The 23,146-nt window shown below is 39.9% G+C and overlaps 2 protein-coding genes across 2 annotated transcripts; both read right to left on the minus strand.

Annotated features, from left to right (window-relative positions):
- Positions 1-1,550: 1,550 nt before the first annotated feature.
- On the minus strand, positions 1,551-12,811 carry LOC131125752 (solute carrier family 22 member 13-like). Its single transcript, XM_058067590.1, has 10 exons — positions 12,165-12,811; positions 11,984-12,087; positions 10,190-10,344; positions 9,951-10,119; positions 9,751-9,874; positions 9,567-9,658; positions 7,107-7,321; positions 6,911-7,019; positions 6,628-6,834; positions 1,551-1,734 (listed from the first exon to the last, which is right to left on the minus strand). Exons 1-10 carry the CDS (start codon positions 12,534-12,536, stop codon positions 1,659-1,661), a joined length of 1,623 nt encoding a protein of 540 aa, XP_057923573.1. The 5' UTR covers positions 12,537-12,811; the 3' UTR covers positions 1,551-1,658.
- Positions 12,812-13,974: 1,163 nt separating this feature from the next.
- Positions 13,975-22,866, minus strand: LOC131125993 (solute carrier family 22 member 13-like). Its single transcript, XM_058068100.1, has 10 exons — positions 22,057-22,866; positions 21,877-21,980; positions 19,688-19,842; positions 18,679-18,847; positions 18,468-18,591; positions 18,279-18,379; positions 17,988-18,202; positions 17,775-17,883; positions 15,876-16,082; positions 13,975-14,390 (listed from the first exon to the last, which is right to left on the minus strand). The coding sequence occupies exons 1-10, from the start codon at positions 22,426-22,428 to the stop codon at positions 14,315-14,317; spliced, it is 1,632 nt and encodes a 543-aa protein (XP_057924083.1). The 5' UTR covers positions 22,429-22,866; the 3' UTR covers positions 13,975-14,314.
- Positions 22,867-23,146: the final 280 nt, after the last annotated feature.

Consider the following 23,146-nt stretch of genomic DNA (forward strand, 5'->3'; position numbering starts at 1 on the left):
AGCTATATGTAAAAACACGCTCATGCTACTTATTCCAGTACTACGGCGTATTATGACATAAGGGTTACATCATATACAGCGTTGTTGCGCTTTCACTATATTTTATTGCAACCTGGCTTATCATCCTCGCCCGTGTCGTTTAACTCTCTAGAAAATGGAAGAGACGCAATAAAACAAATGCTGAATGTTCGACAACGGGATGTCCAAAGTCAAAATTCTGTACACGAAGTAAATGATTACATTACAGTCACCTTTACTGTACGGGTGCTCTAAGGAACATGTGAACATTCTTAAATGGAATACAAGTATACAGTGGTATCCAAATTGCGGCCCAAGGGGTCATTTGCAGTCCATTCTAAAACTACAATAAAGGAAAAATTTAAATATCAGTAGTAATTTGCAAAAATAAAGTCAAAATATTCAGGGAAAAAAGTTGAAACCTAACAAGAAAAAGTTAGAATTTTCTAAGAATTATATTGCTATATTGTGAGGAAATATAATTTCATTTTTAGTAACATGAAAAAAATATTTTAGTTTTTTTTTAAGTGGTAATATTACAAGAAATAATAATACGTTTTAAAAGTTATAATATTATAGGGGAAAAAGTGACAATATGATGGGAATAAAGTCATAATATTACAAGAAAATGTAAAAGAAAATGGGGAAAAAACATTAAAAACAGCAGAAATGGAAAAAAAACAAAAAAAAATCTAAATTTTGAGAGAAATTCTAATGAAAAAAGTCGCAATTTAACAAGAATAAATTCACAATATTGTGTGGAAAATAACCACCAAAATAATCACTTTAGTTAATTTTGTATGTTATTTTTTATGTGGTAGTATTATGAGAAACAATCAAAACAAAATAAGGTTGAAATAGATGGGGAAAAAACCAACAAAAACTGGAAAAAAAATGGAAAAAATAAATAAATTTTAAAAATCCAAATTTTTCAAGAAATTCTACTGAAAAAAGTTGCAATTTTACAAGAATCAATTCATAATATTGTGTGGAAAATAACATCACTTTAGTTAATTTTGTATGTTTTTTATGTGGTAGTATTATGAGAAACAATCAAAACAAAATAAAGTTGAAAAAGATGGGGGGAAAAAAACAACAAAAACACCAGACATGGGGGAAAAAACCCTAAAAAATCTAATTTTTTGAGAAATTCTAATGACAAAAAAAAATCACAATTTTACAAGAATAAATTCAGAATATTATGTGGAAAATAACATCACTTTAGGTAATTTTTAATGTTATTATTTATGTGGTAGTATTATGATAATAATACTAACAATCAAAATAAAATTTCATTGATAATCAAAACAAAATAAAGTTTTAACTTTTGGAAAATGAGTACAGGGGAAAAATATATAATATGACTGGGAATAAAGTTATATTATGAGAAGAAAATTCATAATAAATAACAACAATAACAGAAATGAGGGGAAAAATCAGTCATTTCACAAGAATAGATTCCTAATATTAGGAGGAAAAATAACTATTTTATTAGCATGCAGTTGAAATATGAAATAAAAATGTTATTTTGTAATTATAGTCATAATATTCAGAGAAACCCAAACAAAATAAAGTTGTTATTTTTGGAAAATTAGCTTGTACAAAGTTTGGACACCCCTGCTGGAGACAAACCACATAAACTAAAGTTTGGTTGCTTTTCTGCTGTTGTGTTCAGTTTGCTTGGAGTCACTTTCTGTTTTGGTGATGATCATATTTCTGGAAAGACAACAAACATAAATCAGCTGTTTAAAGCAACATGTTGGGTGTAATTATACATGAATTTATACATAAATATTAAAAAAAATTATACATAAATAGCCAGGCCCGGGGGAGGGGCTCGCAGGCGAGCGCCTGGTGGTCGGGCCTTCACCCGTGGAGCCCGGCCGGGCCCAGCCCGAAGAAGCCACACGGGATCTCCCCCTCGTAGACCCACCACCTACGGGGGCAGGCATAAGGGTCCGGTGCAATGTGTGTTGGGTGGCGGTCAAGGGCGGGTGCGTAGGCGACCTGGTCTTCGGCGGCCAAATCTGGTTCTTGGGACATGGAATGTCACTTCGCTGGTGGGGAAGGAACCTGAACTTGTGCGAGAGGTTGAGACATTCCGACTAGACATAGGCGGACTCACCTCGACCCACAGTTTGGGTTCCGGAACCAAACTCCTCGAGAGGGGCTGGACCTTGTTCTACTCTGGAGTTGCTGCAGGGGAGAGGCGGCGAGCTGGTGTGGGCTTATTAATAGCCCCCCGGCTTGGTGCCTCTGTGTTGGAGTCAGCCCCGGTGAACGAGAGGGTCATTTCCCTACGCCTTCGGGCTGGGGAAAGGGTCCTGACTGTCATTTGTGCGTACGCACCAAATGGCAGTTCGGAGTACCCGGCCTTCTTGGAGTCCGTCAGAGGGGTGCTGGAGAGCACCCCAGCTGGTGACTCCGTCGTTCTACTGGGAGACTTCAACGCCCATGTGGGCAATGACAGTGTGACCTGGTGGGGCGTGATTGGGAGGAACGGCCTCCCTGATCTGAACCCGTGCGGTGTGATGTTATTGGACTTCTGTGCGAACCACAGTTTGTCCATAACTAACACCATGTTCGAACATAGGGATGTCCATAAGTGCACTTGGCACCAGGACACCCTAGGCCGCAGGTCTGTGATCGACTTTGTAGTCGTATCATCAGACCTGCGTCCGCATGTTCTGGACACACGGGTGAAGAGAGGGGCTGAGCTGTCAACTGATCACCACCTGGTGATGAGTTGGATTAGATGGCGGGGGAGGATGCTGGACAGACCTGGTAGACCCAAACGAGTAGTGAGGGTGTGCTGGGAACGTCTGGCAGAGTCTCCCGTTCGTCGAGTCTTCAACTCTCACCTCCGGCAGAGCTTCACCTGCATCCCGGGGGAGGACCGGGATATTGAGTCCGAATGGGCCATATTCCGTGCCTCCATTGCTGAGGCAGCTGACCGGAGCTGCGGCCGCAAGGCGGTCGGTGCCAGTCGCGGTGGCAGGCCCCAAACCCGATGGTGGACACCAGAGGTCAGGGCTGCCGTCAAGCTGAAGAAGGAGTCCTATCGAGCCTTGATGGCTTGTGGGACTCCGGAAGCAGCTGACAGGTACCGTCAGGCCAAACGGTTTGCGGCTTCGGCGGTGGTCGAGGCAAAAACTCGGGTGTGGGAGGAATTCGGTGAGGCCATGGAGCACGACTTCCGGTCGGCCTTGAAGAGGTTCTGGCAAACCATCCGGCGCCTCAGAAAAGGGAAGCAGTGCCCAGTCCACACTGTTTACAGTGGAGACGGGGGCCTGCTGACCTCGACTGGGGATGTAGTCGGACGGTGGAAGGAATACTTTGAGGCCCTTCTCAATCCCACTGACATACCTTCCATAGAGGAAGCAGAGTCTGAGGACACATACGTGGACAGTACCATCACTGTGGCTGAGGTATCTGGGGTCGTTAAGACGCTCCTCAGTGGCAAAGCTCCGGGGGTGGACGAGTTCCGCCCAGAATTCCTCAAGGCTCTGGATGTTGAGGGACTGTCTTGGCTGACACGTCTCTTCAACATTGCATGGAAGTCGGGAACAGTACCTTTGGATTGGCAGACCGGGGTGGTGGTCCCCCTTTTCAAGAAGGGTGACCGGAGGGTGTGTTCCAACTACAGGGGGATCACACTCCTCAGCCTCCCTGGGAAAGTCTATTCCAGGGTGCTGGAGAGAAGGGTACGACCGTTGGCCGAACCTCTGATACAAGCGGTCCAATGCGGTTTTCGTCCTGGTCGTGGAACACTGGACCAGCTCTACACCCTCACGAGGGTGCTTGAGGGTGCATGGGAGTTTGCCCAACCAGTCTACATGTGCTTTGTGGACCTGGAAAAGGCATTCGACCGTGTCCCTCGTAGCGTCCTTTGGGGGGTGCTCCGGGAGTACGGGATTGGTGGCGCGCTACTACGTGCTATCCGGTCCCTGTACAAACGGGGCAGGAGTCTGGTTCGCATTGCCAGTAGTAAGTCGAGCCTGTTTCCGGTAAACGTTGGCCTCCGCCAAGGCTGCCCTTTGTCACCGATTCTGTTCACAATTTTCATGGACAGAATTTCTAGGCGCAGCCAAGGTGTTGAGGGAGTCCAGTTCGGGGGCCTTAGAATCTCATCTCTGCTATTTGCAGATGATGTGGTTCTTATGGCCTCTTCGGGCTGCGACCTTCAGCGTTTACTGGGACGGTTTGCATCTGAGTGTGAAGCGGCTGGGATGAGACTCAGTACCTCCAAATCAGAGGCCATGGTTCTCAGTCGAAAAAGGGTGGAGTGCTCTCTCCGGGTTGGGAATGAGGTCCTACCCCAGGTGGAGGAGTTTAAGTATCTCGGGGTCTTTCACGAGTGAGGGAAAGTGGGAGCGTGAGGTCGACAGACGGATCGGTGCAGCCTCGGCAGTAATGCGGTCGCTGTACCGGACCGTCGTGGTGAAAAGAGAGCTGAGCCGGAGGGCAAAGCTCTCAATTTACCGGTTGATCTATGTTCCCACCCTCACCTATGGTCATGAGCTTTGGGTCATGACCGAAAGAATGAGATCGCGGATACAGGCGGCTGAAATGAGTTTCCTCCGTAGGGTAGCTGGACTCACCCTAAGAGATAGGGTGAGGAGCTCAGCCATCCGGGAGGGGCTCAGAGTAGAGCCGCTTCTCCTTCACATCGAGAGGAGTCAGTTGAGGTGGCTCGGGCATCTAGTCCGGATGCCTCCCGGACGCCTCCCTGGGGAGGTGTTCCGGGCATGCCCAGCCGGGAAAAGGCCCCGGGGCAGACCTAGGACACGCTGGAGGGACTATGTCTCACAGCTGGCCTGGGAACGCCTTGGTGTCCTCCCGGTGGAGCTGGAGGAGGTGGCCGGGGACCGGGAAGTCTGGGCTTCCCTTCTAAGACTGCTGCCCCCGCGACCCGGACCCGGATAAGCGGAGGAAAATGGATGGATGGATATACATAAATAAATATACATTTATACATAAATGCAAATAGCAAATATATATACCTGGCATGATGGTGTTACTCTACAGAACTGCCTTGGTACTTTTGGGAATTAGTGCTACCTTGCTAGGTGCTAACATGCTAATTCTTAGCATTTTAGTTAGTTTATTCATGTGTAAATGCAAATATATACATGGCACGGTGTAGGGACAAAATGAAACTGCCTTGGCATTTTCGGTACTTAGTGCTATCTTGCTATGTGCTAGCAATCTAATTGCTAGCATGTTAGCAATTTAGCTACCCATGCAAATACTGAATATACATGGCATGATGTAGGGACACTATAGAACGACCTTGGGAGTTTTGGTAACCTACTTCGTACCTTCGTGCTAGGTGCTAGCATGCCAACTGTTAGCATATTAGCATTGTAGCTCCTTTATTTTTGTCGAAATGCAAATAGCAAATATACGTATATACCTGGCATGATGGTGTGACACTACAGAACTGCCTGGGCACTTTTGGGAATTAGTGCTATCTTGCTAGGTGCTAAAATGCTAATTATTAGCATTTTAGTTAGTTTACTCATGTGTAAATGCAAATATATGCATGGCACGGTGTAGAGACACAATGGAACTGCCTTGGCATTTTCGGTACTTAGTGCTATCTTGCTATGTGCTAGCAATCTAATTGCTAGCATGTTAGCAATTTAGCTACCCATGTCTCGGTGCAAATACTGAATATACATGGAATGAAGTAGGGACGCTATAGAACAATCTTGGCAGTTTTGTTAACCTACTTCGTGCTATCATGCTAGGTGTTAGCATGCCAACTGTTAGCATATTAGCATTTTAGCTCCTTTACTTATGTCGAAATGCAAATAGCAAATATACGTATATACCTGGCATGATGATGTGACACTACAGAACTGCCTTGGTACTTTTGGGAATTAGTGCTACCTTGCTAGGTGCTAACATGCTAATTCTTAGCATTTTAGTTGGTTTACTTAGTGTATAAATGCAAATATATACATGGCACGGTGTAGGGACACAATGGAACTGCCTTAGCATTTTCGGTACTTAGTGCTATCTTGCTATGTGCTAGCAATCTAATTGCTAGCATGTTAGCAATTTAGCTACCCATGTCTCGGTGCAAATACTGAATATACATGGCATGAAGTAGGGACGCTATAGAACAATCTTGGCAGTTTTGTTAACCTACTTCGTGCTATCATGCTAGGTGTTAGCATGCCAACTGTTAGCATATTAGCATTTTAGCTCCTTTATTTATGTCTAAATGCAAAATATGTAGCAAATATTTACACCTGGCATGATGGTGTGACACTACAGAACTGCCTTGGTACTTTTGGGAATTAGTGCTATCTTGCTAGGTGCTAACATGCTAATTCTTAGCATTTTAGTTAGTTTACTTTGTGTATAAATGCAAATATATACATGGCACGGTGTAGAGACACAATGGAACTGCCTTAGTATTTTCGGTACTTAGTGCTATCTTGCTATGTGCTAGCAATCTTAGCATGTTAGCATTTTAGTGACCCATGTCTCAGTGCAAATACTGAATATACATGGAATGATGTAGGGACACTATAGAACGACCTTGGCAGTTGTGTCAACCAACTTTGTGCTAACGTGCTAGGTGTTAGCATGACTTACCTTTTGCCCTGAATATCACTTGTGGAATCTGGCAGTTCTATACTCCTGGTTTCAGGAAGGAAGAAAACCAGAGCTCCACTAAACACCACAAGGCTGCTGAACACGATGATGGGTAAGAACCAGTTGTAAACGGCCAACATGTTGACCAGTGGCGCGAGCAAGCCGGCTCCTCTCATAGAAATGGAGCCCAGACCGACAGCCGTTTGCCTGAGGAGAGTGGGAATTGAACCCTCATTCATGTGGTAGTCAATCCAGTGTTTTTACACTGCACACCATTGCGTACCTGGCCGAAGTGGGAAACAGTTCCTGAGAGTAGACCATACATACGGAACCAGCACCGTTCAGCAAGAACTTCCCTATGGTTACCAAGGTCACAATAGCAAGAGCATTATCTGCAATGAGAGATCATATACATTAAATTATAGATTTATATGTGTGTAATATCATGTATGTTTATTTACTATATAAAAAAAAGTCACCTTGTGAGAAAGCCAGTGTTAAAAGGCAAACAACCCCGCCAGATAGAAGTGTTAAAATCAGGGAAATCTTTCTCCCCAATAATTCCAAAAGCCAGATGCAGAGAAGATGTGCGGGTATTTCTGTGACTCCGAAGATGAATTGAACCAGGAAGATGTTCAAACCAAACTTACCCACGTTAAAAATAAGTGAGAAGTAGCCTAAATTGAGGGAAAACCTAGGAATCAAACATGATACAACATTACATTTTATTTTTAATATTTTTTTTCCTGTCATATCATAAACCATAAGTCAGGGGTCGCTAACCGGTAGCTCAGGGGTGGGCAAATATTTTGACTCGGGGCCAGAACATATACATATATATATATATATATATATATATATATATAACATATATATTTAACACACACTATTTTATGCTTATAATTTTCCTTGAATTATTTGTTAATTTGTTATTTTTTCAGGAGCATTAAAACATCAGACAACATCAAACTATGTCATTTAATTTTCCATTTTTTTTTTTACTAAATAAGTCATCCAATTTGCAAGTCATATTGCCATAATTCATTTTGGCAGGAAGCACAAATAAAATGAAATACAGCTGGAATAGGTGCAGATTATGGAAGATCTAGGAAGTTTTCTGTGCGGGTTATTGTGTGTAGCTGCTCTATAGCAGTCTACAATTCGAAAAATTTGCATAATAAGTCCCCTTTAAGATATTTTTAGTTTGTTTCTTGACAGATAAAAATATATACAATATTTATCAGATATAAATATTATTTTTATTGATTTATTGGGTCATATATTTTGGAACAAAATTGTCCGGTGGACCAGAACATATATTTATTATTTTATGCTTATAATTTTCCTTGAATTATTTGTTATTTTGTTATTTTTTCAGGAGCATTTAAACATCAGACCACATCAAAATGTCATTTAATTTGACATTTTTTTAATTTTTATTTTTTACTAAATAAAACATCCGATTTGCAAATCATGTTGCCAGTTTGTATGTTTAAAGTTAAAATACTTAGAAAGCAACTAGCGGGCCGGATTCAAACGCTTAGTGTGCCGCATGTGGCCCCCGGGCCGTAGTTTGCCCACCTTTGCAGTAACTCACGAGCCGCCACTACCTCCTGATTACTTTTCAAGTACTTCTCCAAATACTTTATTAATTTATTATCAACTTCTATACACATAAAATTAGAAAGTGGGGTTTGCAGTAATCGGGAAGTACTTTGGAGCGCTTAGGAGTGGGCGTGCCCGGAGGCGGGCTATGGGTGGAATAAATCAAAACAGTTCATTTTGACAGGAAGCACAAATCAAAGGAATAGGTGCATATTCTGGAAGATCTAGGACGTTTTCTGTGCGGGTTATTGTGTGTCGCTGCTCTATAGGAGTCTACAATTCAAAAAATGAGCATAATAGGTGCACTTTAAAATATTTTTTGTTTATTTCTTGACAGATTAAAATATATACAATATTTATCAGATATAAATATTATTTTTATTTATTCATTGGGTCATATATTTTGGAAAAAAATGATAAGAGTGAAGCTTGATGGATAAAAAATATATACAATATTTATCAGGTATAAATATTATTTTTATTGATATATTGGGTCATATGTTTTGGAAAAAAATGATAAGAGTGAAGATTGACGAATAAAAAATATATACAATATTTATCAGATATAAATATTATTTTTATTGATTTATTGGGTCATATATTTTGGAAAAAAATGCTAAGAGTGAAGCTTGATGGATAAAAAATATATACAATATTTATCAGATGTAAATATTATTTTTATTGATTTATTGGGTCATATATTTTGGGAAAAAAATGATAAGAATGAAGCTTGACGGACAAAAAATATATACAATATTTATCAGATATAAATATTATTTTTATTGATTTATTGAGTTATATATTTTGGAAAAAAATGATAAGAGTGAAGCTTGACGGATAAAAAATATATACAATATTTATCAGATATAAATATTATTTTTATTGATTTATTGAGTAATATATATTTTGGAAAAAAATTATAAGAGTGAAGCTTGACGGATAAAAAATATATACAATATTTATCAGATATAAATATTATTTTTATTGATTAATTGGGTCATATATTTTGGGAAAAAATGATAAAAGTGAAGCTTGATGGATAAAAAATATATACAATATTTATCAAATATAAATATTATTTTTATTGATTTATTGGGTCATATATTTTGGAAAAAAATGATAAGAGTGAAGCTTGACGGATAAAAATATATACAATATTTATCAGGTATAAATATTATTTTTATTGATTTATTGAGTTATATATTTTGGAAAAAACATAAGAGTGAAGCCGAAAAATTTTAACCGCAAGATGGCAAGGGACAACTATAGTATATACATTTGATAGAGAAAATTATTATTATTATTATTATTATTATTAATGGAATTTTACTTACCAGGCAAAACACATAATTATCAAATATTTCTGTAAGATTGTTGAGGCAAAAATTGCCATTGCCCCAGATTGGATTTCACCTTCCTCATATCCCTGAAAAAGTGTCATAAAAACAAGAATTATGAAATATTATCATGAAAGCCAAAAAATATTATTTTAATCTTTTCAAAAATATAAAAACTTACCAAACAATCCAGTGTGTTCTCTGACACTTCCTGTTTATTTATTAATGCAACTTTCCTTATCAACCTCTTTGCTTCCTGATGCCTTCCTCGACCCAACAACCACCGCGCAGATTCAGGAATCCACCTTTAATCATATCAAGACTTAGATTAATCTGCTACCAAAATAAATTAATTAAGCAGATATTTTAAAAAAAACATACCAGATGTAGACGACAACAACGGACTGCATCGCCGCCGCCACATATTGCGCAAGCCTCCAATCCCGAATCACATAAATCAGTCCGGCTATGACACATTGTCCCAGTGCGGCAAACAGTTGGCTCAAACAGGAAGCAAAGGACCGTTTGGTAATTCCTATCCACTCCGTCGCTATTAAAATATTTTTTTTTACAGATTATCTTTCATATTATTCATATTATAAAATTGTTCAAAAGCATACCTAATACAGTGGAGTTCATTCTATAACCCGCAAGAGCCGCTCCAGCCAGGAACTGTGCTACAACGTAGAGGTAGAAATTTGGAGACGCGCCACCCACAACGGTGAATATTAACAGGAGCACGGCTGGAATCTGCGTCGATTTCTGGCGACCACATCTGGAATTGACACACAAATTTTGAGGGTTATAGCTTCATAACATTTTTTTTATTATTAGTAGAGAAAAAAAAATCAAAATCCTACTGGGGGACAGAACAAGCCCTTTCTTATGCCTTACATACTGACTGTTAGCATGTTAGCATTTTACCTACCCACGACTCAGTGCAAATACTGAATATACATGGCATATAGAACGACCTTGGGAGTATTGGGAACCAACTTCGTACCTTCATGCTAGGTGCTAGCATCCCAACTGTTAGCATATTAGCATTGTAGCTCCTTTACTCAATATATATACCTGGCATGATGCTGTGACACTACAGAACTGTCTTGGCACTTTTGGGAATTAGTGCTCCGTGTACTAATTGCTAACATGCTAATTATTAGCATTGTAGCTCCTTTACTCAATATTCTATATACCTGGCATGATGGTGTGACACTACAGAACTGTCTTGGCACTTTTGGGAATTAGTGCTCCGTGCACCAATTGCTAACATGCTAAGTGCTAACATACTAATTATTAGCATTGTAGCTCCTTTACTCAATATATATACCTGGCATGATGGTGTGACACGACAAAACTGTCTTGGCACTTTTGGGAATTAGTGTTCCGTGTACTAATTGCTAACATGCTAATTATTAGCATTGTAGCTCCTTTACTCAATATATATACCTAGCATGATGGTGTGACACTACAGAACTGTCTTGGCACTTTTGGGAATTAGTGCTCCGTGCACTAATTGCTAACATGCTAAGTGCTAACATGCTAATTATTAGCATTGTAGCTCCTTTACTCAATATATATACCTAGCATGATGGTGTGACACTACAGAACTGTCTTGGCACTTTTGGGAATTAGTGCTGCGTGCACTAATTGCTAACATGCTAAGTGCTAACATGCTAATTATTAGCATTTTAGTTAGTTTACTCATGTGTAAATGCAGATATATACTTTCGGTACTTAGTGCTATCTTGCTATTTGCTAGCAATCTAATTGCTAGCATGTTAGCATTTTAGCTACCCATGTCTCAATGCAAATACTGAATATACGTACATGGCATGATGTAGGGATACTATAGAACGACCTTGGGAGTTTTGTTAACCTACTTCGTGCTATCATGCTAGGTGCTAGCATGCCAACTGTTATCATATTAGCTCCTTTACTTATGTCGAAATACAAATAGCAAATATATATACCTGTCATGATGGTGTGACACTACAGAACTGCCTTGGTACTTTTGGGAATTAGTGCTATCTTGCTAGGTGCTAACATGCTAATTTTTAGCATTTTAGTTAGTTTACTTAGTGTGTAAATGCAAATATATGCATGGCACGGTGTAGGGACACAATGGAACTGCCTTGGCATTTTCGGTACTTAGTGCTATCTTGCTATGTGCTAGCAATCTAACCGGGGACCAGGAAGCTGAGACGCTCGGATCTGGAGGGTTGTCGCTGTTGAGTTGGAACAAACGTGAACATGAGTGAACGGACTGACTCGACACCGCTGACCGGGTCTATGCACAGGGGGAAAAATTACCGAAATGAACGGATCTTTTTACTGAATGAACCGGAATGATCCGGTTCACTGAAATGAACGGTTATCCCCACCACTGCTATTGAATCTTGAAAGTTACTTACGATTCAGCGATAGGACCAAAAATGACGGAACCTAAGAGAATTCCACCCATGAAGGTCGTCTGCACGACATCAAGCAAGTTGGATCTGTCACAGACAAGATCAAACTACAACCAGAAAGAACAGGATTTTGAACAAATACCCCCTTTTGGTTGAATATGTAAGAACATGAGTCAACACTTACATCAGTAACAATGGTGGACTCGTACATGGTGTCGTAGTACTTCCAACCATTCTGGCACACCGTAGTCTCATTGAGTCCATTCTCCCGAATCGTTCCTATGTCCCAGTCCACCGGGACAAACATAAAGCACCGGCTGAAGGAACCGTTCCGCTCCAGAGGAACAGTCAAGTTCAACTGCTCATCCGACGTCAAGTTGGGAGCAACCTTGAGAATCCAGTCTGTGTTACAACGTCGTTCTGGATCCGACTGTATGAAAAGAAAACTACAAAAAGACAAAGGCAGTATTACATTCGGAAAAGTTAACCCAAAAAGAATAAGTTTTTGAAAAATTCCAAATTCTCCGATGGTCTTTAGAACGTCTCCAAAAGCCATATTTGAATGTACGAGACAACGTGGGAAACCTGTGTTCTCAAGCTCAGGCAAACAATGTTTAACCGTTGTACTTGAGTCAGTAACCAGATGTCACTTGAACACAACCTTTGCACATCATTTGGATCAGAATTAACACTTTTACATATCGCTGTTGCACATTATGATACAATATTTTTTTTTTTAAATGAGCATGTTAAGATGATCTTTTATCGGTGTTTGGTTTGCAGTTGAAGAATTGAAGATTTCCGAATAATGCTGCCCAAATTAGTTGAGTAGTTCAATTTCTTATAGCTAATGTCAGACTATAAAATAATCCAGCCATCAATCAACAGAATTCCCAGAAAAATCAGTTGAATTCCATGTATCCATCAAGCCATCCATTTACTTCCTTTTATCGTCCTGGTTGCGGGGACACCAGTCTCAGTAGAGAACTTCTCGGTCTTGGTCTAGTCCATCAAGTAGAACTACAGAGTCACCACCTTATGGTCCTCCTCCGGTTCCAGAACCCAAACCGTGGCTTGAGGGGAATCCGACTGTTCCAAGAAACAGGTTTGGTCGCCCAGAGTCCCGCCCTCATCCGCCTCCCGAAGGTTCGGTACCGTTTACAGATAACCTGATACTAGTACCAAATCAGTACTGTCCGAACCGGTACTTTAAAAAGGGAATACATACACATTTTGTCCAAAAACAATACCTTTTAATTTTTAGTATATAATTTTGTGGCATGCAAGTGGAACAAAATAGCAATTTAAATACTTTTATTTAATTAATTATAATTAATTATAATTAATTATAATTATTTTATTAATTATAAAATAATTATAAATATTATAAACAAGGTTATAACTAAGTAATACCAATATGAAATAAAAATCCACAATATTGTCATACAGTAATTATCACAGCAAAACATGTGTAAAATAAAAAAATGTACAATATTTTATTGTACTGTATTTTTTCCCACACTATAAGTCGCTGTCAGTCAGTCATAGCATAACATACTGGAACGAACATACCTGAGAGGCTGAATAGACAAAATGAACACAACACCCAAGTTACTGGTAAAGCAGCTTCACCGAGCTCCTGATCTTCACTGAATTCTTCATCCTTCGGGTTGCTAGCTTAGAGGGCCTTTGGTTCATGACAATAATCCCTCGTTTATCACGGTTAATTGGTTGCAGACCCAACTGTGATACGTGAATTTTATTCAAATTTTAAATTTTTTTAAATTTTTTGAATTACATTTTTTTTTTAATATTTATTTATTTTATGCCTTATGTTGTGTTGTTTTATTGCTTCACTGTAGGTTTTATGCTTTCTTTGTGGCACTTTGAGATTTCTGTAATGTAAAGTGCAATATAATTTTTTTATTATTATTATATTCTAAATGAAATATTTTCATAGTTAGCATAGCATAGAAATGTCTACATATGCTGTTTTTAACATGATTGGAGCCCTCTAGACTTGAAATGAGACTCTTATTACCCAATAAAGTTTACATAATAAGAGTATTTAAGCAACAGTAATCTATGTTTTGATTAGGGAAACCTGCAATAAAAGGCTGTTTTTCTGGCGACCAAGTGTGCCACTTGTGTGAACCATTACAGTAACTTTACTGACCAGGTGTTGGGGAGCCCTGTTGTAGATAACCAGCAGAACCCATTAAACATACATGATCATGAGTTCCTGGAAGTACAGAAGATGAAAATGAAATAATATATTCAACGATAGTAGTACATGGTACACACAAATACACCCTGTATACAGTCAAATTCATACTAAAATTTGGTTGATTTTATGCCGGCCTGTTCAGTCGATCCGGAGTCACTTCCTGGTTCTGGGTTAATCATATTTCTGTAAAAAAAAAAAAACATATTTAACGGAGTTGATGTATTTGTTCTTTCATAGAAATAGTTTATGCTAATGAGCGTGTCACATGTGTATATTTCTACTTAATGAGGTTAAGTCAACAATGTAACCAACAAGCTAACGCTCAAGCTAATGCTCAGATCACTTCCATGGTACTTATGGTACTTAAAATCTGTGTTTATGTTTGCTGGAATATCCAAGCTACACACAATAACCCATACAGAAAACTTCCTAGATCTTCCAGAATCTGCACCTATTCCAGCTGTAAAAAAAAAATTGTAGGGGCTGGTTCAAGAATTTTCAAATGAACATGATATGGGACAGATTTGAATTGCGGTATTTATGTGACTAAAGAGGATATACTAACAGGAACAGGAGAGGCTCCCGGACACAGCCTTGTGGAACACCTCATGTTACATCAGCTGGGTTGGAGTGGATGTTATTAGTTGATACACTGAAGGTTCGAGTAGTCAAGTAGGACTGGAACCAAAGGAAAACACCCCAACCTGGTGGACTGGTACACCTTACAGAACCAACAGGATCCAGAACGTGGATCTCGGCTCTTTGACCAAAACCTTCTTAAGGACTTTGGTCATTTTTTCGTCTTAGAACCTTTCTCTTGCAGATGCTGTTTGATGGTTATTGGACTGCACTCGCTACTAGTCAAAAACTTTATACGGACCGAGGATGGTCCCGTGTCACGACAAACAGCAGATCGGATCTTCCGACTCTGGGGCGGGTCTACCACTTGACATTTTTGGGGCAAAACCGTTCATTCCGGTTCATTCAGTAAAAAGATCCGTTCATTTCGGTCAATTGGTTATTAACCTGTGATCTCCCCCTGTGCATAGACCCGGTCAGCCGTGTCGAGTCGGTCCGTTCACTCATGTTCACGTTTGTTCCGACTCAACAGCGCAACAACACGTGATGACTAGTGGTGTGTCGGTCATGAACAAACGGGTCAAAGGAACTAGTTCTTTTTTGTGAACGGAACCAACGAGATCACCGATAGTGTCGGTCAATCTCTCGGTCTCGGTTTATGACAGCCCTCCGGATCCGAGCGTCTCTCAGCTCCCCGGTCAGGCGTTACGAATCAGAAAGACCAAGACCGGAAAGACTGAGACTCGGTCTAGCTGACTGGACTTGGTCTTTCAGTCAGTGAACTGACTCTCCAGCCAATCCAAAGAAAAGCATTTGCAACTGAACGGACTGAACGGGAATGTTAGGGTCGGTGAACTTGTTCATTCCGTTCACACAAAAGAACTAGTTTTTTATGACCCGTTCGTTCATGACCGACACACCACTATGTCTTACTTAGTCCAGACTTTGTGGTTATAGTTTTACATTAGAACCATTAGAAGCTCAGCTCAAAGGTCATATCGAACAGTTTTGGTATCACAACAGTCCCGGTTGCGCTTCTACTGTTACTGGTTTCTACAGATAAACAATGATCTACAAAACATGGCTTACTCGTTGCCCTCGACATCAGTGGTAGAATCAGGCAGTTCTTTGCCCCGGGTTTCAGGAAGGAAGAAAACCAAAAATCCGCTGACTACGGCAAGTGTGCTGAAGACGATGGTGGGTAACTGCCAGTGATAAAAAGCCAACGTGTTGATTGACGGACAGAGGAGACATGCTGCTCGAGAAAACATGGCCGCCAAGCCAAAGGCTCTTTGCCTGAGAAGAGAGAAGAGTGTAGTACTTGGAACTCCTGATCCAAATATTGAAAAATTGCAAACAAAAATTCCTTTTTGCACTGTTGGATTTTAAGGAGGTTCTAAGTAGAGCTTCAAAATGCAAAAAGAAGAAATGGAAAAGAGGCAAAAAAATTGAGTCAGCAATTTATTGCATTAAAATAAAATTTTTATGAAAATTTTAATGCAGGTTCTAAGACTAAAAACCCAAACACCGCCCTTAAAATATAAATAAAATGCACAGCACAGTGAAAAGTGGAGGTTATGTTTTGCTCGACTAGAATGGTTCTGGATGGAATTGTATAAAATTTTCAGGGATTGTCGGAAATGGGGTGTGGAAGAAATCATGAAATAATTCACCCTTTTCCCAAAAACAAATTACCTGCTACAAGCCACACATTCAGGCTAGCTATTTTTCAGATAACATTTTTTGTTTTATGCAAAAGTCTCACTAAAATCTGATCACCAACCGTTCAGGGAAAAAAAAATCTAAATTTTTCCCCCAAAAATTCACAATTTTCCGTAAAACTGCTATACTTAGGCTGTACGGTGGTCAAGTGGTTAGCACACAGGCCTCACAGCTAGGAGACCCGAGTTCAATTCCACCCCTTGCATGTTCTCCCCGTGCATGTGTGGGTTTTCTCTGGGTACTCCGGGGTTTCCTTCCACATTCCAAAAAAAAACATGCTAGGTTAATTAGCGACTCCAAATTGTCCATAGGTATGAATGTGAGTGTGAATGTGCCCTGTGATTGGCTGGCCACCAGTCCAGGGTGTACCCCGCTTCTCGCCTGTAGACAGCTGGGATAGGCTCCAGCACCCCCCGCGACCCTCGTGAGGAAAAGCGGAAGAACATGAATGAATGAATTCTCCTCATTCCGACATCAACTCATTCAACAAAGTCAGGATATTTATGCTATTAGCTAGCAAAAAATCAGACCGTTCGATCATCAAAGTATTCAACTAATTCAGGACATTCATTCCACATTTTTTCACATACCAAGAATTCCCAATTTTTTTTTCATTCCCATTTTTCCAAATGCAAAATCTAAGAGATCTAAAAGAGTTGAACTTCTTCCACATTTCTCTTCCCTGTACATTGCTAGATTAGCATTAGCATTCCACAACGTTAGCATCCTAGCCCTTTTTTTACAGAAAAACTATCACTTAGCACTATCATGCCCGGTGATAACATGCTAACATGAGCATGTTAGCAATGCTAGCATGCTAACATTGCCATAGCAGCATTCTTAGCATTTTCATAGCTAGACACACATATATATTAACAGCACTATTATGCTATGTGTTAGCATGCTAATGCTAACATGTTAGCAATGCTAGCATGCTAACATTGGCATAGTAGCATTCATAGCATTTTCATAGCTAGACACATATATATAAACAGCACTATTATGCTATGTGTTAGCATGCTAATGCTAACATGTTATTATTGCTAGTACTGCTGTAAATCCCAATATGGGGGAGAACTATTGCACTTGGCAAAGGTCTGGGCTCCCTTCCTTCAGTTCCAACAGTGCAAAATATAAATTCTAATATAAACTCTGAAATATGAAATAATAAGAAGTATACCATCCAGTCGTTGTGCCCAAATGTCAGTGGAATAGGCTCCAGCTTCCCAGTTAATTGATTAAGATAAGCAGTGCAATCTTGCTTACCTGATCGAAGTAGGAAACAGTTCCTGAGCGTAGACCATACATGCTGACGTAGCCCAGGTCAAGAAGAACTTCCCTGTGGTTAGAAGAGCTGTAATGGCAACAGGGTTGTCTGGAATGAGAGTTCAAGATGAATTAAAAAAAATAATTATTATTATACATATGTGTCACATATTCAAGCTAAAGTAGCATTTACATGAAAGATGATGGAGTCACCTTGAGAGAAAGCCAAGGTTAAGAGACAAAAAAACCCGCCTGTCATCGGGGTTATAATCAAGGATGGTTTCCTTCCTAATAATTCCAAAAACCAGATGCAGAGAAGATGTGCGGGTATTTCCGAGAATCCAAACAGGCATTGAACCAGAAAGATGCTTAATCCATATTTATCCACATTGAGATTAAGACAGAAGTAGCTGATCAACGCTGAAGACCTATAAAGGAGAATAATACAAAACATAAATGAAAGCACCTAAAAGTGAAAAATTATAGAATATTATTGATACTTACCAGACAAAACATATAATTAATAAATATTTCAGCAGGCTTTTTATAGTAAAAATTATTTTTATTGATCCTTTTTCAATGTCTTTTTCCTCATGATCACGTAACTGTAATTCAAAGTTATAAAAATAAAATACAAATAATTAAATTGCAGTATAAAGAGAATAAAAAATTGCGTGTTCTTTAAAAGCATACCATTCTGTCCAGCGTTTCCTCTGGGACTTCCTGTTTATTTATTAATGCGACTTTCCGGATCAATATCTTAGCTTCCTCAATTCTTCCTTGAGTCAACAACCACCTTGCGGATTCAGGAATCCACCTTTTATTAAAAAGCAATTAAAAGTAAATTAAAAGTAATTAGGCTGCCAAGAAGAATGTATTGTACAGATTATCGGAGATTAGGTACCACATGTAGAGGACAAGAGGAGAATACGCCGCTCCGATGGCATAGTGTGCTATTCTCCAGTTACGAACAACGTAGACCAGTCCGGCCATGACACATTGTCCCAGTGCGGCAAACATTTGGCACAAACAGGAGGCAAAAGATCTTTTGGTGACCCCAATCCACTCTGTAGCTAGAAAGACATTTTTTTTTTTTTTTTACACTTTTTACACTTCCGTACGTGACAAAAAATAAAAAATAAATATGAAATTATTTTTTTTTATAAATAAATAACATTTTTATTTTATGTTTTTTTTAATGTTTTCATTTTAAATAACAAAATAAAATAAAATAAGTTACGAAAGCAGGAAGTGAACAAATGTAACAGTTACTGATTGTGACAAAAATTAATAAAAAATTAAAAAAATATTTTTAATAATTATAATAATTTATAATAATGTTAATAAATGACTTTCTTTATTATTTTATGTTTTTTTAAGTTTTAATTTTAAATAATAACATTAAAAAATACAGTTACAATTAGAGTTACAGTTACAATTACAATTACAATTAAAGTTGCAGTTGAAATTAAAATTACAATATAATTAATTTATAATTAAAAAAAATTCAATTCCAATTCCATTTCCAATTACAATCACAGTTAAAATTTCAATTACAATTACAATTTCAAAAGCGGTAGAAAATGAATGAATGAATGAATGAATGAATGAATGAATGAATTTCAATTTCAATAAAATTTAAATTTATGATTTAAATTATTTAAAATTAAATAAAATAAGTTGGGAAAGCAGGAAGTGAACAAATGTAACAGTTACTGATTGTAAAAGTACCAGATGGAGGGGTAGGATTTAATAAGCTTTGCTTCTTCCTACTCCTTTTGGACATGTGGAACTGGGAACTGATTATGTGATGCATTCAATTGTAATCTGATGCATGTTCAAATGAAATTAAACCATTACCATTACCGTGTATTCATAGGTGAAGTAAGAGGTTACCTGTCATGATGTCATACCTAACACAGTGGCGTTAATTCTATAAGCTGCACGAGCAGCTCCGAGCAGGAACTGTGCCACAATGTAGACGTAGATATTTGGAGCCGCACCAACCAAGAAGGTGGACCCCATCAGGAGCAAAACAGGGATCTGCGTTGTTCTCAGACGACCAAATCTAAAATGCACAAATGATCCAGTTAGTGTTGACATGCTCATACAGACCAGCTCTATCCAAAATTAATTCAACAAGAACCCCCCCCCCAAAAAAAAAAAGTCCAACTCTGAGTAGAGCCACTCTCCTCTGCATTGAGAGGAGCCAGATGAGGAGGCTCGGTCAATCTGGTCAGGATGCCTCCAAATGTCTCCCAGGGGAGGTGTTCAGGGCATGTAGGAGGCCTCGGAGAAGACCCAAGACATGTTGGAGAGACTGTCTCTCAACTGGCTTGGGAGCACCTCGGAATCCGCCGACTCACCGGCTTCGGAAAGTCTGGGATTGTCCTCTTAGACTGCCGACCTCGGATAAGTGGAAAAAAGATGGCTGTTATATTATTTGGATGTTTTTGTTTTTATATCCAGCCAAAAGTAAATGTGCTAGCAATGGCTAGTTTTGCCACTTATGCCGAAGTCAGCCTACGCACAGGTAGTCTGAAGAAGTGATCGAACCCCCCCTTCCTGATTTATTTTTGCATGTTTGTCACACTTAAATGTTTCACATCATCCTCCCTGATTCCCCCAGAGAAAAAGTAATTGAGATCTATCAGTCTGGATAAGGTTATAAAGCCATTTTCTAAAGCTTTGGTACTCCAGCTAACCACAGTGAGAGCCATTATCCACAAATAATGCCAGCTTGTAAAGCCTTTTTGTTTTGTGATTAAGGGCTAAAATTGACTTGACTTGGCCGGCCAACCAAATTGACCCCAAGAGTGCAGCGATGACTCATGCAGGAAGTCACAAAAGACCCCACAACAACAATGTTTTTTTTCTCCCTTAATAATTAATTCATTCAATTTCTACCGCTTTTTCTCACGAGGGTCGGAGGGGTGCTGGAGCCTATCCCAGTGGTCTTCAAGCGAGAGACGGTGTACACCCTGGACTGGTGGCCAGCCAATCACAGGGCACATATAGACAAACAACCATTCACACTCACATTCATACCTATGGACAATTTGGAGTCGCTAATTAACCTAGCATGTTTTTTGGAATGTGGGAGGAAACCGGAGAAAACCCATTCATGCACCAGGAAAACATGCAAACTCCACATAGAGAGGGCCGAGAGTGGAATTGAACTCGGGTCTCCAGGCTGCGCGCTAGCCACTCGTCCGCCGTGCAGCTTCATTCATTCATTCACTCATTCATTCAATTTCTACCGCTTTTTCTCACGAGGGTCGGAGAAGTGCTGGAGCCTATCCCAGCTGTTTTCAAGCAAGAGGCGGGGTATACCCTGGACTGGTGGCCAGCCAATCACAGGGCACATATAGACAAACACTCACATTCATACTTATGGACAATTTGGAGTCAATTAAACCGGCGTAAACCCATTCATGCACGAGGAAAACATGCAAACTCCACATAGAGAGGGCTGAGAGTGGAATTGAACTCGGGTCTCCAAGCTGTGAAGCCTGCGCGCTAACCACTCGACCACCGTGCAGCCTCCCTTAATAATAAAAACTATAATTAAAAAATGCATTTTGTGTTAAATTGTGTTCTAATATTTACATTTGTTTGATGATCTGAAAGATTTAAGTGTGAAAAAAATAAGAAATGGGTCTAGTGGTTAGCGCGCAGACCTCACAGCTAGGAGACAAGGGTTCAATTCCCACCCTCGGCCATCTCTGTGTGGAGTTTGCATGTTCTCGGGGTACTCCGGTTTCCTCCCACATTCCAAAAACATGCTAGGTTAATTAGCGACTCCAAATTGTCCATAGGTATGAATGTGAGTGTGAATAGTTGTTTGTCTATATGTGCCCTGTGATTGGCTGGCCACCAGTCCAGGGTGTACCCCGCCTCTCGCCCGAAGACAGCTGGGATAGGCTCCAGCACCCCCGCGACCCCCGTGAGGAAAAGCGGTAGAAAATGAATGAAAAATAAGAAATCACCACTGCATATGTTGTACATAGTCACATAGTCAAAGGGTTTGAATAAAGTTTTAGTCAAAACATCAGGTGCATGTAAAAAAAAACAACAAAAAACTCATTAATTTTATACTTACGATTCAACAATCGGTCCAAAGATGAAAGAACCAACAAGTATACCAGCCATGAAAACGGTCTTGACCACTGTCAGGATGTTGGACCTGTCACAGACCAGATCAAACTACAAAGCAACACTCAGAATTAAAATGTCTGAAAACAAACCATCTGATAGCAAAAATTAGCATCCAGTCACTCACATCGGTAACAATGGTGGACTCGTACATGGTGTCGTAGTACTTCCAACCATTCTGGCACACCGTGGTCTCATTGAGTCCATTCGCCTTAATGGTACTGATGTCCCAGTCCACCGGAACAAACATGCGGCACCGGCTGAAGGAACCGTTCCGCTCCAGAGGAATAGTCAGGTTCAACTGCTCATCCGACGTCAAGTTGGGAGCAACCTTCAGGATCCAGTCTGTGTTACAACGTCGTTCTGGATCCGACTGTATGAAAAGAAAACTACACATAGAAGTACCCATGACTATATTCGGAATTGTTAATCCACTAAGAATAAGCTTCTGGAAAATTCCGTATTCTCCAACGGTTTGTAGAATTTTTCCAAAATTCATTTTTTTCAATGTGTGGGCTAAAGTCTTTGATCACCGTGTTGAAGCTAACATGCATGCATCTTCAATGCTAACGACTTCCTGTGTTTAAATAAGAAAATAGTAAAGAACCAGTTCAGGGGCCGATTCCCATATTTGTCTTAGGCGTGGTTTGCATACCTCATGGCAGAAATATTTGATGACACCAGCAAGGCGCCGTCTATGAATTCATTATTTGAAATACACACATATGGGGTGACCAAACGTCCTGTTTTCCCAGGACATGTCCTGTTTATAAAAAGTGACGGAAAAGTCCCGTTTTTCATTGTCCGGCATTGGACCATTTCATTAGCATTAGCATGTCAAGTTGTCCATGAGAGGTCATATAGTGGCTAATATTTTTTCATATTTTTTTTAGTCCAGCTGCACGGTGTTTGAGTGGTTAGCGAGACCCGAGTTCGATTCCTCCCTCGGTCATCTCTGTGTGGAATCTCCGGGTACTCCGGTGTCCTCCCACATTCCAAAAACATGCTGGACACCAACCACCACTCATTAGTCCCTCATTAGTACTTCAGCGGGTGGCATGGTGATCGAGTGGTTAGCGCGCAAACCTCACAGCTAGGAGACCAGGGTTCAATTCCACCCTCGGCCATCTCTGTGTGGAGTTTGCATGTTCTCCCCGTGCATGCGTGGGTTTTCTCCGGGTACTCCGGTTTCCTCCCACATTCCAAAAACATGCTAG

The sequence above is a fragment of the Doryrhamphus excisus genome, chromosome 3, assembly GCF_030265055.1.
Source record: "Doryrhamphus excisus isolate RoL2022-K1 chromosome 3, RoL_Dexc_1.0, whole genome shotgun sequence".
Classification (NCBI taxonomy): Eukaryota; Metazoa; Chordata; class Actinopteri; order Syngnathiformes; family Syngnathidae; genus Doryrhamphus; species Doryrhamphus excisus.